The 17,913-nt window shown below is 35.6% G+C and overlaps 2 protein-coding genes across 7 annotated transcripts in view; one reads left to right on the top strand and one right to left on the bottom strand.

Annotated features, from left to right (window-relative positions):
* The window catches only part of RALGPS2 (Ral GEF with PH domain and SH3 binding motif 2), a 144,951-nt gene that overhangs the window by 78,060 nt on the left and 48,978 nt on the right, over nt 1–17,913 (top strand). The window lies entirely within an intron of this gene.
* Nucleotides 1,281–17,913, bottom strand: part of ANGPTL1 (angiopoietin like 1) — a 23,874-nt gene continuing 7,241 nt past the window's right edge. For all 4 annotated transcript variants that reach the window (XM_060197740.1, XM_060197737.1, XM_060197739.1 and 1 more), the window contains 3 exons: nt 6,075–6,268; nt 3,861–4,131; nt 1,281–2,024 (listed from right to left, as the gene is read on the bottom strand). In XM_060197740.1, the coding sequence (XP_060053723.1) occupies nt 1,837–2,024; nt 3,861–4,131; nt 6,075–6,268 (653 nt within the window). In that variant the 3' untranslated portion in view covers nt 1,281–1,836. The remainder of the gene's footprint in view (nt 2,025–3,860; nt 4,132–6,074; nt 6,269–17,913) is intronic.

Here is a 17,913-nt window from a genome sequence, read left to right on the forward strand (position 1 = left end):
GGCAAGAAAAAAGAAAGAAAATGGAGGTGTATATAAATTACCCAAAGTAACCTCACTAGCAAATGATACAGCTGACTACAAGCCCCACAGATCAGAGAGATGAGCTGTATCTTCTTGATAAATTGAGAAGGGAAGGAAAATAGAGACCAAGACATTTTAGCAGTCAGCCTACTTTTCTAGTGTGTCAACTGTCACATTACTCTAATTCTAGTATTCTGTAAAAATTCAGTCAGGGTTAGGGTTTTGAGTGTTTAAATGAAATTCTATAGTTTATGAAATGTCCTAGCAAAGTTTTATTCCATTAAAATTTTATAATACATAATTCCTCTCTAAAATTTTACATCAGAGTTTTTTGTTTATTTGCTTTTTTGTTATTGTTGTTTTGTTGTTGTCCTGGAGTGGTGGGAAAGGCAAAACAGAGAATAATGCTGCAGTAGGGTTTTGACATTTTCTTACCTTCTTTCACCAGAAATTTTATTTTGAGATGTAGCAGAGGATACATCTCAAAATTGGTGACATTGCTCTGCACTTGAGTTGTTCAAATGGCTCATCAAGTAAGCTGTTGTTCTGGATAGCTTGCTTTATTTACTTACTGGTTAGAGACAGAGAAATCGAAAGGGAAATGGGAAATGGAGTGAGAGATACACACACAGCACTGCTTTACTGCTCATGAAGTTTTCCCCCTACAGATAGGGACCTGGGGTTTGAATCATGGTCCTTGCACATTTGTAATATGTGTGCTTTACCAGGTGTGCTGCCCCATGCCAATTTTTTTTTAGCCAAAGTATGATTAGACCTTTGTAATATTTTTACAAATTAATTAGGAAGACCAGCTCTAAAGATTGAATATGTTTCTAGAGAGTAATTGTTTCAATAGATTGGCAATTTGTTCCTTGCAAGGATTAAAGAAACACACACTTTTGCTAATTATAAGAGTAGAACTAGAAATTTGGACTAGCCAACCCCCTACTAAGGAACACTACTTCAAAACATTTGAGTCTCATCTTTGAGAAAATGTCCTACATATCTTTGTAGTTTTTTTCTGTTCTACCGATAAATATGCAGTGATACTTGCAAAGCAATCCAATCTTTCTGACTTGAATAGCAGAATTTTGTTTGTTTGTTTTTCAAAATAGGATCAGTAAGTTGGGTGGGGTGTTAATAAAAAGCTGAAATATACTATAGATCTGTAAAACCATCCATTAATTAAATATTCTGCATTTTGTAATGTCATTTTGTTGACACAACATACATTAACATATATTAAACAAGTCATAAGAAAATATTAAGAAATTTATTTGACATTCTAATTCAGTTATTTCACATTAATGGCACAAATTGAATTTGAAATAACTTTTATTCAATGCAAAATGCATTTTTTGTTGGCAAAACTAGAGTTTTCTCTAATTTCCTGTTTTAACTTTTATAAATAAAATGTATTTGGCTACAATCTTAACATTTTCCACTGAAAGTTAAAGCTGTCTCATAAAACTTTTAAATAGATTGTTAAGGATACTAAACTTGTATTCAGTTTTGATATAAAATAAAACTAAGATTTGTTTAACATTGTGGCAGGTATGTACATTTTAGAAGACAAACTTTACCTGTGTAATTTTTAAAATAACTTTGGTTGTGAATACAAATAATCTTCTACAGTATATTGAAGAAAGATGAAACTACATTCATAAATCCCTTTTCATAGTTAATAGTAAAATTCATCTTGAAAACAGTATCTGTAGATACAAGTTGTGCTAAATAATATACATGTCAACATTTACATTTTAAGGAACTAAAAATAGAGAGTTGTGTGTCATTTAAGTTGGAGACTGTCCCTCTTCAGTCAATGGGCTTGATCATCATTTGAACTGCTCTCAAGGAGTAGGACCCGCCTCTGTATTCAGCCCAGAAAATGCCATCCTGGTGCTTGCTTCTGTAGTGGCCTCCTCTGTACCACACTCCGTTCAGGTTGGAGTGCGCACAGGCATTGTACCACCAGCCTCCCTTGTGAAAGTGTGCACAGTTTCCTTTAAGAAAAAAAAGAGCAAAGTTTCATGTGCAGTGATATGCCAAACATTACTGTTGGAACACCTTGAATTTTTCTGACTTGTTTCAGTTACCTTTATTTTAGTAGTTCTGTCTTTATTCTGTTGCTCTTGCTTAACCATCACTTGAAAGAGCTGAATTTGCTCTTTGCTTGCCTAATACATGTTTTTTAAGTGATTAGATTATTCTAAAAAGCAGAATAGATAGTATTTAATTTTTAATGATTTTACTTATTTATTAATGAGAAAGATAGGAGGAGAGAGAGAAAGAACCAGATATCACTGGTATATGTGCTGCCAGGGATCAAACTCAGGACCTCCTTCTTGAGAGTCCAATGCTTTATCCATTGCGCCATCTCCCAGACCACACAAGTAGTACTTCAGTATGAGACAGGGAGAGATTGGGAAGGAGATTTAGGGAGTTGGCTAAAAGTAAAGTTTAGGGAAGATAGAATTCTCAAAATAGCAAAAGATAATATTAGATGAAATAGCATGACCAGCAAGTATTATAGTAGTCATAGATCTCTTCCTTTTCACCTCTTCTATCAGTGTGAATAGGTTAAAATAGAAACCTGGGATGTTGCTTCCTAAGATATGACTGAACAGAAAAAAATAAGTCAAACTTTGGAAGGCTGTCTCTATTAAATCTGAGTTACAAAGGCAAAAATGTATATAAAGTGTAAAAAATGACATTGTTTTGGGGGCCAGACAGTGGCACACCAGATTAAGCACACACATCACTATGCTCAAGGACCTGGGTTCAAGCCCCTGCTCCCCACTGCTGCAAGTGGGGTGCTTCAGAAACAAGAGAAACAGGTCTGCAGGTATCTATCATTCTCTGTATCTCCCTCCCCTCTCACCTCTCAATTTCTCTGTCCTGTCAAGTTAAATTGAAAGAGAGAAAAAAAAAAAAAAAAAAAAAAAAAAAAGGAAAGGAGAAAATAACCATTAGATTTGTAGTGCAGACATCAAACCCCAGTGATAACCCTAGTGGCAATAATAACAGTAATAATAAAATAATGACATTGTTTTTAATTTAGTACGGGTAGGCAAATTGGTTCCTTCAGAAATGAGTATTGGCTTTTGCTCTAACACCACCTGTCTTGCTTTCCCCTTTCCTAGATATACCTTTGCCCCGTGCCCAAGTGATTAATTCCTTCATAAGACCCTTCAGACCTTCAGTTCACATCGTGCCTTCTCAGAACAGCCTTTCTTGGTCACTCCAGTACAGAAGCACCGCCACACCACCTACCGTAGCCCCTCACTTTCTGCTCCCTCACTCAGTTCTGCTTTCTGTTTACAGCTCTAGCCTTCAATACCCATGCCTCATGCTGCAGGTGTCCAGTTGCTATCTCTTCACAAAATTTATGCAATCTCTATTTTCTAATGAATAAGCTTTTGTTTTTATACTTAACCCCACCCTCCACCAACCAAGATTAGAGCAACAGAACCTTGTTACTCAGAGTTCATACTTGGAGTTGATTACCTCACAGAAGACAGCCTAATAATTACTCCTTTCTGTAGAAAATATACTTTAAGCTGACTCCAGAGTAACCTTTCTGAAAAGATTTTTAGTAGAATCTACTTCAGTAACAGTGTTCTACTTAATGCATAGGAGGGAATTCCATGAAAAGTACACTTCAGTTTTTCTCTTTTTTTAATATTTTATTTATTTATGAGAAAGATAGAAGAGAGAGAGAGAACCAGACATCACTCTGGTACATGTGCTGTTGGGGATTGAACTCAGGACCTCATACCTGAGAGTCCAATGCTTTATCCACGGTGCCACCTCCCGGACCACCAGTTGTTCTTACTCACCTGCATACATGTCTTTGTCTCTGTCCAGTGTGGTGAACTGTTTACCATTGTGCCACATCATAGAATCCCCTGCATTTCCCTGGTATGTTCCCAATCGCAGTCGATAGAATTCACTTTCAGGTTCCAGGCGAAAGCTGCTATATTCTGCATAAACTTTTTTATCGGTCCAGTCTTCTAACTCAATCAGCAACTTGTAATTATCCTGATTGCTAAGCTTATAGATGTTTTCCAAGCCAAGCCAATATTCTCCATCAGTGTTTCCAAACCCTTTCTGTTAAGAAACAAATAGGGCATAGATAGTAAACTTCTTTATAGACACATTTTAAGTTTTTGATAATATAATGATATTGGCTATTCAGGTGGCAATATAGACTTCCATTTTAGGTGAACCTTTAGCTGATCTATATAAACCGCATATAGTCACTCTGTTTTGATTTTTTTTTTCTCAGTGTTGATTTGCATAACTAGCTTCAGACTCCCCCAAAAGAGAATTAAAGTTAATGAACTATATATGTATCTTTGAAATGAGTTATTGATCTTGTACTCCTATATAGAGAAAAAAGAATTTCTAAAAGTGTCTTATTCTGGGGATTAGGTGTGGCATACCTAGTTGAGCGTATACATTACCACACATAGGGACCTGGGATTGAGCCCCGCTACCCACCTGCAGGAGGGGAGGTCTCATGAGCAGTGAAGCAGGTTTGCAGGTGTATCATACCCTCTCTACCTCTCCTTCCCCTCTCAATTTCTATCCGTTTTATCTAATGAAAAAAGAAAGGAGGGGGAGCTGGGAGCAGTGGATGCATTGTACAGACACCAAGCCCCAGTGATAACCCTGGTGGCAATTAAAAATAGTGTTTTATTCCCCACCATAATTAAACAAAAAGGATATATAAAATTATTATGATCATCTGATAAAGGAATAATGTTTAAAAATAAATTACCCTCTCATTTTATTTCAAATAAATTAGTAAACATAAGAAGTAACATAGTAATTTCTTTTTTCTTAATATATATGTTTATTATTGGATACAGAGAGAAATTAAGAGGGGGTGGAGGAGATAGAGGGAAAGAGACAGAGACACTTGCAAGCCTGCTTCACCACTCATGAAGCTCTTCCCTGAAGGTGGGGACCAGGGGCTAGAACCTGGGTCCTTGTGCACTGTAATGTGTGCACTTAACCAGGTGTGCCACTGCCTGGCCCCTACATAGTAATTTCTAATTTGATCAGTGTCTGAAAAATTAAATAACTATCTCATTTCAGTTAGTATGCATCATTGCAGCTAGGCAACAAATGGTAAGATAAGTTAAAACTATCTTAACATTAAATGTATTCTCAATAAACTTGTGTTGTTGGATTTTTCCCCCTATTTGTTTAAAAATCTGTACAACTTCTAACATAGATATATTAATTTGTATTCTTAGCTGCCAGTAAAATTCACCTAAGAGTGAGTAATTAGATATTTTTTCACAATCTCTAAATGAAGAATCATCTAGAAAACTATCTCTTCTCTGCCATCCTTTAAAATAAAGTTACTGATATATACCACTCATGAAATTAGCATGATGAAATTCTAATAATCAGTAAAGACTACTTGTTTCCCTTTCCCAAAATTGCCATTGCCTGAGCTTAGTCCTTTATGAAAATCTAGATGTATATTATTTTCCCACAGCACTAGTTTTTCATTTTAAAACATGGTGGCATGTTTATCAGTTACTTAGTTCAAGAATAAGAGTCACTTTGAATCCTACATATTATTGCTAAAATACATTTTATGAATGATAGGAACAAATGTGATCATAAAAAACTTATTAGAAAATGAAATAAGCAGTACTCTTTATGAAATACTAAAATCATCAGACTGAAAGAGGGAGCATGTTAAAGTATATCTTTAATTTCACTTGACTTTTAATTTAAATTTTTTATTTGTCGTTTTGCAAAGCTGTGTTGTTTCCTTGTTCTTGGGCAGATTTTAATTTCAGATAGAGGCAGAAGGTGGTAGGATATAAGAACTGCCCCTACTCCTGTGGCACTCCCACGTCACTCTCCCTACCTGGTTAGCTCTCTCACTGGCTTGAGAACTGCTGTGTTGACAAAGTGAAAAAACGTATACTTAGTTATTTTTATCTGTGTATCTTATTTAGTGCACACAATGACTACTGTTACAAGAATAGCTTTATTTTAAACTCTCTAGGTTTGAATCACTGATTTACCTTGTAATTTTCCCAGTTTCTGAAAAAGTTGACAGAACCGTCTGTTCTTTTCTGAATAACAGTCCAACCCCCAGGATCCAAACTGTTCTCACACCATAACTGCATTGGTCCATTGCTGTTTTCAGGTTTGATCATATAAATTCCACTGATTGAATGTCCAGCATCTTTTGCATGCTGACAGTCTTTAAATGGTCCTGTAATTAAAATGTCATTGAATACTAGGAAACAATATGAAAAGAGATATATTAAAGAAGTTTAACCATGAACTCTGTATCTTTCTTTACAATGCTACTTTATTTTTTAATGTCTCGTATTCCTTATTAAAAAATTACAGATACCATTTTAAATCTATTATATATGCTATAAAAATTAAGTTAAATTTTAAAATTATTCCAATACCACTGTCAGCAACATCAAGTTGTATCATTTTCTCCTGTTCTTACAAGTGTTTGTCCATATATATACATTCTCACACAGCCATAGTTCAAGCCCCCATGGACAACTGGATTTTGTCATGTCATTTCTATGGAGCTACTGCCTTCATTCTAGCACTGTCTTTGGCATTGATTTATTGTTATTTAGTCCTCTATTTCTGAACATTGAGATTTTATCTTATTTTGTTTATATTTTGTATTATTGGTGATTTAATATTTATTTAAAAAATTATAAAATGACGGGTACAATTCCACCAGAACTCAAGGTTCCCATTCCCTCCATTGGAAAATGCAATGGTTCTCCCAAGGTCACAGATGTGGGTTGACTATTATTTCTATAAATATCTGTCTACATATCTATATTTTTGCCCATTTTTACTATAGTCCTACCTTTTCTTCCTTTCCAAGTCACACTTATACCTGCTACTACTTCTGAATGTCTTTCTTCCTTTTTTTCTTCTCTTCTCTCTGGTTCCTGATGAAATGGGATTTCAGATCCCTCTAGTTATCTTTCCCTAACATTTCTCCCCTTCTGGGAAGATAAACTTAAAGTTCCTTTTAGGGTACATAAGGTAATAGTTCTGGTCTCTTTAATTGCTTTCCTGCTGGACATGGGCATTTGCATGTCGATCCATACCCCCAGCCTGTTTCTGAATCTTTCCCTAGTGGGGCAGGGCTCTGGAGAGGTGAGGTTCCAGGACACATTGGTGAGGTCATCTGCCCAGGGAAGTCAGGATGGAATCATAGTAGCATCTGCAACTTGGTGTCTGTGGTTTAGTGAGTTTCTGAAGAAATCCTGGTTGTATGTTGTTGAGTTTTCAGGTGATTTTTTTTGTTTTTTCTAGTTTCACAGGAGAGCTGTCTTAAACGGCTTCTAGTCTATAGCCACATGTCCAGAAGTCTCCCCCTATTTTTCGCTGTTACAAGTGCCAGTGCATAAATAACTTCCACACTGGCCTCTTTTCTTTTTTCAGATTTACTCATAAAATTAATGAGGGGTTACCATTTTAACAGCTACCCACAGTACCCAGTTAAATTTTCATATGGGAACATACTTGTTTTTTAAAGATAATAAAATTTGGGTACCTTGAAATATCTGTCCTAGCATTTCATACATTTCTGTTCTGGAATCTCACAGTACACATTCAGATACTAAAGATTCAAAAATCCCTGAAAAGGAAGGAAGGAAGGAAGGAAGGAAGGAAGGAAGGAAGGAAGGAAGGAAGGAAGGAAGGAAGGAGGGAAGGAAGGAAGGAGAAGTAAACTAGAGTTTCACAAACTAACGCATTTTTTTTAACTCCTTTCACTACCACCACCCCTGCAGCTCCCATACAATGTTCTGAAAGAATACAGTTCAAAACTGTTGGGCAGATCCCTTTCTAAAATATTGTGTCTATTTAACTAATAATAATTTTCCTATTTAATCACTACAGTAATCTTGTGATAGTTGACAAATGTTCTATAGGTGAGTTAACTAGTATAGATCATGTATCTTACACTGTAGTAAACTCTAGACTTAAAAGCCATTTCTTTCTTTTTTAAAAATTTTTTTCTATATTTATTTTCCCTTTTGTTACCCTTGTGTTTTCATTGTTGTTGTTGATGTTGTCATTGTTAGGACAGAGAGAAATGGAGAGAAGAGGGGAAGAGAGGGAGGGGGAGAGACTGTGAAGTGACTCCTTTTTGCAGGTGGGGAGCCGGAGGCTTGAACCTGGATCCTTGTCATTTGCACCATGTGTGCTTAACACGCTGCGCTACTGCCCGACTCACGAAAGCCATTTCTTTCTAATGCCAGTGTATGCTCTGAATGCTACACTACATTTGTAAGCTGTGTCATAGTTTTATAGATTCTCTCTACATTTTAAAATCTAAACAATGATAACTTTTAGTTTTTTTAGTTTCATCTTTTTCCATTGTTTGATCCTTTGTTTTATAAGCATTCAGAAAAATTAAATGAATTACAAGTATGAATTACCCTAAAGATTTACTCAAAGACAAATGTAGAAATTGCAGGGTGTTAACTTATCTGCATAGATCTATGCATGCCCATGTTCACAGCAGCACGGCTTATAACCATCAGATTTTTGGGAATAATCCAGATAGAGAGAAGAAACCTAGTGTCCCATGGTGGAAGAAGATGGCAGGTTGGCTGGTTGTAGTCATGAAGCTACACACATGATAATAGCTGTATTGTAAATCAGCAGTTCCCTAACAAAGCAATCTTTTTATTAAAAAAAAAGGATTTCTAACTAAATCCTACATTTAACTTGAGATGTTTTATTTCTGACCATTTTTTTTTAGAAATCGTGAAAATAGAGTATTTAGTCTTTAAAGTTAATGTTTTAAAAATCTGTGCAATAATGTTAATAGGATTTGTTGAAGTTTTGAGAAATGCATTATCACAACTTTGCAAGTTTAGATAGTATTTCTTTGGGGACTTATGGGGTTAGACTCAGTCTTTTCAAGTAACCAGGCAATTATATCAATAGAAGGGATTCTTAGAAATTGAGCGCTTCCTTCTTGAATGTTCTTGAATACTAAACTATTCTTTCTTCTGGATTCATGCCATCAGTATTGCAGTTCATACTAGGCTGCTAGTAATTTCTTGTTAAGTAAATGGATCATTACCATCTCATTTTTAAGAAACTGAAGTGGCCTGGTAGGTGACTGACTCAGCTGGTAGAGTGCAAGACTTGAAAGCATGAATTCCCAAGTTCCACCCTAAGCACCACATGTGCCAAAATGATAACTCCAGTGTTTCTCTTTCTTTCTCTCTGTCTTTCCTTCTCTCCCTCTTTCTCTCCCTCTCCTGCTCTCCCTCTCCCTCTCTTCCTCTCCCTCTCCCTCTTTCTTTTCCTCTCCCTCTCTTCCTCTTCCTCTCCCTCTTTCTTTTTCTCTTCCTCTTCCTTTCCCTCTCCCCATCTCCCTCTCCTTCTCCTCTCCCTCTCCTCTGTCTCCTCCTCTCCCTCCCTTCCTCTTTGCCTTCCTCTCTCCCTTCCAACCCCTCTCTCATATACACATACAACACAGTAAATAAAGCTTAAAACATTGAAACCCATACACTCAAAACCTCACCAATATCTCTAGTTAGGTTTGCATTATGTCTTATTGATAGTTCTCTGCTTCAATTTTTATGACCATAGGTTCTGTAGATATATGGAAAATTTGAAAAGCTAAAAAAACAGTCTTACCGAGGTTTGTTTTTATTTTTAAATCATGAATGGATATTGGGTTTTCATAGGTCTTATTTTGAATCTACTGAGATGATACAGTTAATGTAGTTAATTCAAATGACTATTTTTAATGCCAAGTGGATATTGTATTCCTAGGATTACCTCAACTTGACTATGGTTTTATTATTTTTACATGCTTTACTTTATTTTTCATGTTTGCACACTATTTTTACATGTTCCATATTTTATAAAAAATACATTTTACATCTAACTTGCTAAAATTATATTAAGAGCTTATGAGAATAGTAGTGTTTTCAAACTCAAAAATAGGTTTTATAGGTGTGAGATTAATCTGAAGTCTTATAATTCTGTAAAATACTTTTAAATCACTAGTAAACATGAAAAAATAGATGTTTTTTTTTGCTTACCATTTGATCAGAAAAAAATAGGTTTTAAACTGAGAAGAACCTTGATAAAATGATATTTTGAACTCATCACACAGACTATAAACTAGGTCACAATATATTTAAATTTGAGAGGTCTTTCTTGTGGTGTTTGTTTGTTTCTTTGTTTTGTTTTGTTTGCCTCTAGGGGCTCAGTGCCTGCACTACAAATCCACTACTCCTAGAGGCCATTTTTCCTATTTTGTTTCCCTTGTTATTATTGCTATTGTTATTGTAGGATAAGACAGAGAGAAATCTATAGAGGAGGGGAAGATTGAGGGCGGGGGGAGAAAGATAGATACCTTCAGACCTTGGGTTGAACATGGGCTTGAACTGGGTTCCTTGGCATTTCACGCCATGTGCACTTAACCCAGTGCGCTACTGCCCAGCCCCGATGAGTTTTTTTATACTATCTCTTGGGTTGTCAAAGAACTCGATGCTTTTGTTTGCTTAGAAAAATATGCCATGACTTTTCCAACAACTCAGTACTTTCTTAGTTACTGATTGACATTTTTTAATTGTCTTTTTTGTTGTTGGATAGAGACAGCCAGAAATCGAGAGGGAAGAGGAAGATAGACAGAGACAGCTGCAGCACTGCTTCGCCACTCACAAAGCTTTCCCTCTACAGGTAGGGACCAGGGGCTTGAAACTGTGTCCTTGTGCACTGGAATATATGCACTTAACCAGATGCACCACCACCCTCTGCCCCCTCAGCTAATGAATTTAAGTTACAAATTATGTTTTAGAAATAACAGCTATGGTCCGGGAGGTGGCGCAATGGATAAAGCATTGGACTCTCAAGCATGAGGTCCTGAGTTCAATCCCCAGCAGCACATGTACCAGAGTGATATCTGGTTCTTTCTCTCTCCTCCTTTCTCATGAATAAATAAATAAAATATTTTTTAAAAATAACAGCTGATGTTAGCCATTAACATACTTTTTATTCAGCTGCAGTACTTATACACAAATGGTTAATATACTTGGGTCAAATACCACATGACTTTTTTCTGTTTTTCTTTTTTTTTTTTATCAGTTACATATGAACGCATTACAGAAACATGCATATAGTCAAATCAGAAAAGGATAGAAAAAGTATGTTTCAGGAAAAAGGAAAATTATAGAATTTAAATTTCATGTGAGAGTGAGATGCAAGTATGATTTTCAGGTTCATTCTTATATTTTGAAAAATATTTTTTGTACTATTGACAGAGAAGACAGAGGACCAGAACATCTCACTGGTGTATGCAGTGCCAGGGGCCAAACTTCAGACTTCATTTTTCCAAGTCCAAAACTCTAGCCTTTAGACCATCTTTTGAGCTGTTTACTTTTATTATTTTGTGCAATACAAAGTAAATATATTCATTTGTTTATTTACTGGCCCTCCCCATGAGTAAACATTGTGTACCCACAGTTACAGGCCACTTAGGTGCTCAAATATTTCTTTCACTAAATCATTCGTACTAGCCATGATGTTTTCAGAATCTAATTCAACATTAGTTTTTTAAAAAGAAATGTCTTTAATGTAGCTCTATCTGCTAGAAACTACTGGGTTGTCAGAAAAGTTGTGATGCATTTTTGCATCGAAAAAAAAAAAAGCATGTCGTAACTCTTCAGACAATCCAGTATTTTAGATTCAAGGGACAGAGAAAAAACCTTAGCTGCTTCGTGAGGTGGCACAGTGGATAAACCATTGGACTCTCAAGCATGAGGTCCTGAGTTCAGCCCCCAGCAGCAAATGTACCAGAGTGATGTTTGGTCCTCTCTCTTTCTCCTATCTTTCTCATGAATAAATAAATAAATTCTTTAAAAAAGAGAGAGAGAGAAAGAAAAAAAACCTTAGAGCCAAGTAGGAAGTGGGAAGATGGGAAGATGACAGGTAAAATAGAAATCCACTACAGCATGTGAGCACTCTGATAGGAGTGTTGCATGGCTCATTAGAAACTTGTCTGAGAAATACCTAACCAAACAGCCTAAGAAGAAGTGGTGTGGTATGTAAAACTTTGTGGACTCTTCAAGCATGCGGTCCCAAGTTAGGTTCCTATTATCACGTGTTAGCATGATGCTCTCTGATTTTTCTCCTTTTCCTTCTTCTCTCACTAATAAATAAATCTTTTAAAAAGATAAAGAACGGGTGTTGGGCAGTGGTGCACCCAGTTAAGCACACACAGAACTAAGCACAAGCACCCACACAAGGGTCCTGGTTTAAGCCCCTGACTCCCCACCTGCTGGGGGGATGCTTCAAAAGTGGCAAAGCAAGTATACAGGTGTCTTGTCTTTCTCTCTCCCTCTTTGTGTCCCCCTCCACTCTCAGTTTCTCTGTCCTGTCAAATAAAATGAAAAAAAATGGCCACCAGGAGTAGTGGATTCTTAGTGCTAGCACAAAACTTCAGCAATAATTCTAAAGGCAAAAAAAAAAAAGAGCTACTAGAGATGTGTTGAGAAGAAATCAGTGTCTACTGATCTCTGAGTTGAGTTTTGAAGATTGATGAGAAATTAGTCTAATTGGGGTGGGATTTGATCGGGTCCACACTTGCTCTGAAACTTGGAGACATGAGCGTGTAGTGTTCCAGAGGAGCCACAATACTAGATGGGTCTGAAATGTTTAGTCGCTCGCTAATGGTGGTACTTAGATCTCTTGAGTAAGCTATAGAGTCATAACTGATACCTTATATTTTTAAATTACAGCAATTTACAAAGTTTGCCAAATTTTCTTTTAAGTTGCCATTTTCAGACTAGTTAAGAATATCTAGGGAACATTGATATTATTTGAAACCCTATTAGTCTTAATGCATTATGTAATTAGTAATTAATGTATCCATGATTTGGTTCTGTTGTAATGTATATGTATTTCTCATTTCAAAAAATTGTTTAGTCTAAATGTCATCTTTGTAATTGTTTTCTCTGCACTTGGTTTGACAGTTTACATTTTATACTTAAATACATATTACACAATGGATTTGAGTTACCTGAATTGCTCTAAAATATTTGAAACAGCAGGTTTTGAATGCTGGTAGAATTTTGTACAATACCATTTCCTCCTTTTCTGCTATTTGGTAGATTTTCTGATATTTAATTAATTGTAAAGTTCTAAGTTTTCAAAATCTAGTTTTGATGTGATGATTTATGCAAAATTTAGTATTATCTTTAAATTTCAACCCTTTTCAGGTATGGGCTTACAATTACAGTTTGGATACTGCTGGACTATAAAGACTTAGGGGACATGTAGGTGAAGTCTTTTCTCAGAATGTGTGGGTAACATTAACACTACTTGTAACTACTTTTTCCTCTTTAGTAAAAATAGCAAATACCAGAATTTAATACATATTTATAAATTACTAGCCTGTCTTAGCCCAGTGTATATTATTGACCTTGGCAGAAATATTTTTCATTACTGCTCAATATATTTACTTTTGGCTCTATGCTTATAAATTGCTCTTATATTAAAAATGTTTTAGTTCTTCCTCTGTACTGTAAAAGGCACCGTTTAGTAGAAATTCTTAAATGATTAGTTGACACTACTAGTATTATTTTTGAGAGGTCTTTTTTGTTGTTGTTTGTTTGTTTGTTTGTTTTTCCCACCAGGGTTATCGGGTCTTGGGACCTGCATGAGGACCACATCATTCCTGGTGGCTCCTTTCCCTTTCTTTCTCTTTTTCTTTCTTTCTTCCTTTTCCTCTTCCTCTTCCTCTTCATTATCTTTTATTGAGGGAAGGAGAGACAGAAAGACAGACACATGCAGCACTACTATTTTTTCCCTGAAAGTGGGGACCAAGGGCTGGAGTCTGGTCTTCATGTATAGAAACATATGCTTTTCCACGTGTACCACCACATGGCCCTGTAGAGGTCATTTTTAACTTGTTCTATTGCATATTATCAGAAATAAATTAATTGACAGAATTTTCAGGATTTAGTTCATTATGGTGCCTAGGTACAGACTGGAGGTGCCTTTTTTAGAAAACTGGAAGAATTGTATTAAAATTTTCCTTCTATTGAACAAACTTGAAGGAGCCTTTATCTTCTATGACAGAAAGGTGGATCCTTCTCAAGATAGGAAACTGGGATTCTGTCCATTGAGTTTGAAAAATCAATCTTGTTTCCTCAGTGTTTTGGGTTATTAAAAGTTTATACAAAGCTTTAAAACCACGACTAATATACCCGATTTGTAGAAAGAGATCCATCATACCACTTTATTTGTTTGGATATGCTTTTCATTAAGAACACATATTTTGAACAGAATAGATAAATAATTTTAGAAAATCATACTTTACCACTCTGCTGAGAACTATCTTTATCATACTTGCCCTTTTTTCTTTAATTACTCAAAGTGAAAATCCTTCCCATTTTTTATTGGATTTCTCATTTGTTTTTGTTGTACTTTGTTCTAATCTTTGTTTTTTGTGATATAAAAAACAGGACAAAAAAAGATAACCAACTTGAAGTTTTCAAATAATTGATCAGCAAGTAAAATTTTTCAGAGGTAGACCTTTTTTGGTTCACTTTATTTTTTTAATTTAATTTTTTTATTTATGATTTAATAAGAGGTAGACATTTTAATCAGGCTGTGAGTTAAATATAAAATATATTCACTAGCATTTCTAGAGTTGAAAATTTGGGGAAAATGCATTTAAAGTGGTAGTAGGAGATACAGCTGATCAAGTAGGATGTCTGGTCACAGAATGCCATGGCACCAGTGGAAATTCTGATGCTGTCTCATCTCCACCTCATTGTCTCTGTCTCTATCTAAATGAAAAATTTAGTCTGGAAGCAATGAAATCATCAATGCATGAGGCCCCACCAGCACCAAAGTAAAAATAATAATTCTTTCTTGTAATGATACTGGTTTATAAATCTAAAAGGGTAGTTAGTCTGAAGTTTAATTCTTTTTTTAAATATTTTATTTATTTATTTATTTATTCACTTTTGTTGCTCTTGTTGTTTTATTGTTGCCATCATTGTTGGTTAGGACATAGAGAAATGTAGAGAGGAGGGGAAGACAGGGGGAGAGAAAGACAGACACGTACAGACTTGCTTCACCACCTGTGAAGTGACTCCCCTGCAGGTGGGGAGCCAGGGGCTCGAACCAGGATCCTTATGATGGTCCTTGCACTTTGTGCCATGTGCGCTTAACCCACTGCACTACCATCCGACTTCCTTGAGGTTTAATTCTTAAACCGTTAAATATATCCATTATTCTCTACAACTTGTTAATAAGATTCAAATTTTGTTTGATTTCTGATTTTTTGGTCATCCCTGGAGTTTAATCACTCCAGGCCAACTTTTTCATACTTCAGAAAGACAGAGATAGAGAGAGACACAACAGCACTGAAGCTTCCCTCACTGCACCAGGGACTGAACTTGAACCTAGGTGTTGCTCATGACAAAGAAAGTACATTGTTCAAATGAACTATCTTCCTAGTCCTAGAATTATATGATTTTTATTATTCATTTATTGGCTAGAGACAGAGAAAAATTGAGAGGGAAGGGGGAGACAAGGAGAGAGAGACACTTAACTTACATCTCTGCTTCACCACTTGTGAAGCTTTTCCTAGGTCCTTGTACATGGTAACATGTGTTCAGCCCAGTGCCACCACTCAGCCACTCAAAGTATATTCTTAAAACCCCATTGTTTAACTTGTCTACTTCAGATTTCTTTGGTTTGTTTTATGGTAATATCTCATTGAAACCAGTTGAATCTTTATAACTTACTGATAGGCAGCACTACAAATAATTGAGTCTTATTACCTTCTAAAAAGTAGTTACTAGTTTCTAATAACAACTCTCCAAGTTAATTTGTTAAGCTTATATTTTTTATTCCCATACATGGCAAAGCAAAGAACATGTCAGGAAGTGTACTCAAAGCAATGTAATAATGATGCTCAGGCCACAGACATGTGTTCCACCTCATTTAAATCATCGTAGTGATTTATCTTTACAAAGGGCAAAGGGCCTCAAACGCCTTGCCTTGGTTTCTCAGTATTCAGGTCTATGCTTTAATGTTACAAAAGAACATTCTCAACTCTACTCTAGAATTGAATTTACTTTGATAACAATACTCTTGTAAAAGATAAATGCTTTCTTTTATGAAAGACCAAGAAAAGTAAAGCTGCTGAATAGCAGTCACAGTTGCGAATTAAATTTATGAGGGCTGGGTAATGACACTCCTGGTAAAACACACACATTACCATGCATAAGAACTCTGGTTCAAGCCCCTAGTCCCCATAGCAAGGGAAACTTCACAATTAATGAAATCATGCTATAGGTGTCTTTGCTCTCCCCGTCTCTATTTCCCCCTTCTCTCTCAATTTCTCTGTCTCTATTTTAAAAAGAAAAAAAATAATAATTAAATTGATGGTAGCTTGCCAGTACTTTCATTACAAAATACTTAGTTTTTTAAAGGAGAGGAAAGAGTAATATTTCTGGAGATGACTTATTTTTAACTAGTCACTTCATTATTTGCTATAAGTTCATAATAAGCTTGTTTTGAGATGTGTCTGTAATAACCATTTTAAAAGAAAATGTAAAGTCATCTGTCATTAAAGTGCCTTTTTAAAACATAGTAAAAATTGATGACTTACGTAACATAAGTTTAACAACATAGCCATAAGTTAGTACATTTACATTGTCATGCGTCATCCAAAATTGAAACTCTGTATATAATAAACATTAGCTCCTTACACCTGCCTTCATCCCAGAAGCATGATAAAAACTCTTATTTGACTACTGCCGGCACCTCATGTAACTGAAGTCATGCTGTTTCATTTCTTGTGACTGGCTTGAACACTTTCCCCACCCCTCTCAATTTCTGTATGTCCCACCAAATAGCTAAATAAATGGAAAAATTGACACCAGAAGTGGTGGATTTGTTGTGCAGGCATAGAGACCCAGTAGTAACCCTGGTGGCAATAAAACAAAATAAAAGAAAGAAAAATTGAAAAGTCAACACCCACAGAAAATAGTCCATGGCAGTCATCTCCATATTTACATAATCATGCACCAGTTAACTAAAGATTCACACTGTTTGTTTAAAATTGCATGTATAAGTGACTGTACTAATAAATTATACACATTAAAAGCTTACACAAAACATATATTTTAGAAAGCACTTAAAATATTTTGACACCAAGTTAATCATTTTGTATATATACTGTCTTAAGAAATCAAAGAATGTGGGAATATTAATGATGCTATTTTAATGGTACTGCATCCTCTTGTTATTGAGAGCTAGCTAGAACAATATAAAGTGAATGGATCCAGTTCAATAGACTGTATCACATACTTTCATGAAGGTCTTTAAGAAACTATAAAACTGTACCATCAAGTTAACCAATGTTTATTTAGCACCTACAAATGAGACACACCTGAAAACTATATTTGAAAGGTATGTTATTTAGATGTATATATGTAAGTCTGTGTGTACATGTAAAGATAACTTCAGAGGGCGTGTAAGAAATACTGCCTTTTGGGTTCAGAGGATGGAGCTGTTCATAGTAAAGAGCAGTCATTTCAAGCCTATAGAAGGCAGCAAGGGCTCAAGCGGAGTTACAGTTTTTTTGTTTGTTTGTTTGCTTGCTTGCTTGCTTGCTTTTGGTGTGGGACTTCTAATTTGAATGGGTAGAAAGCACAGAAAATAGTTAGGAGGCAATGAGTAGATTCCTTTTCCTGGACAAATATTTTTTCGTGGATGGAACTGATAAGAAGAAAACTAGAGTGTCTAGGTTGGTTGGTTAGTGGAGAAGATATTAATCCTACTAGATGAAGCAAACTGGATGCTTCCTATTACAATAGGCAT

This window comes from Erinaceus europaeus, chromosome 9, assembly GCF_950295315.1.
Source record: "Erinaceus europaeus chromosome 9, mEriEur2.1, whole genome shotgun sequence".
In the NCBI taxonomy this organism is placed as follows: Eukaryota; Metazoa; Chordata; class Mammalia; order Eulipotyphla; family Erinaceidae; genus Erinaceus; species Erinaceus europaeus.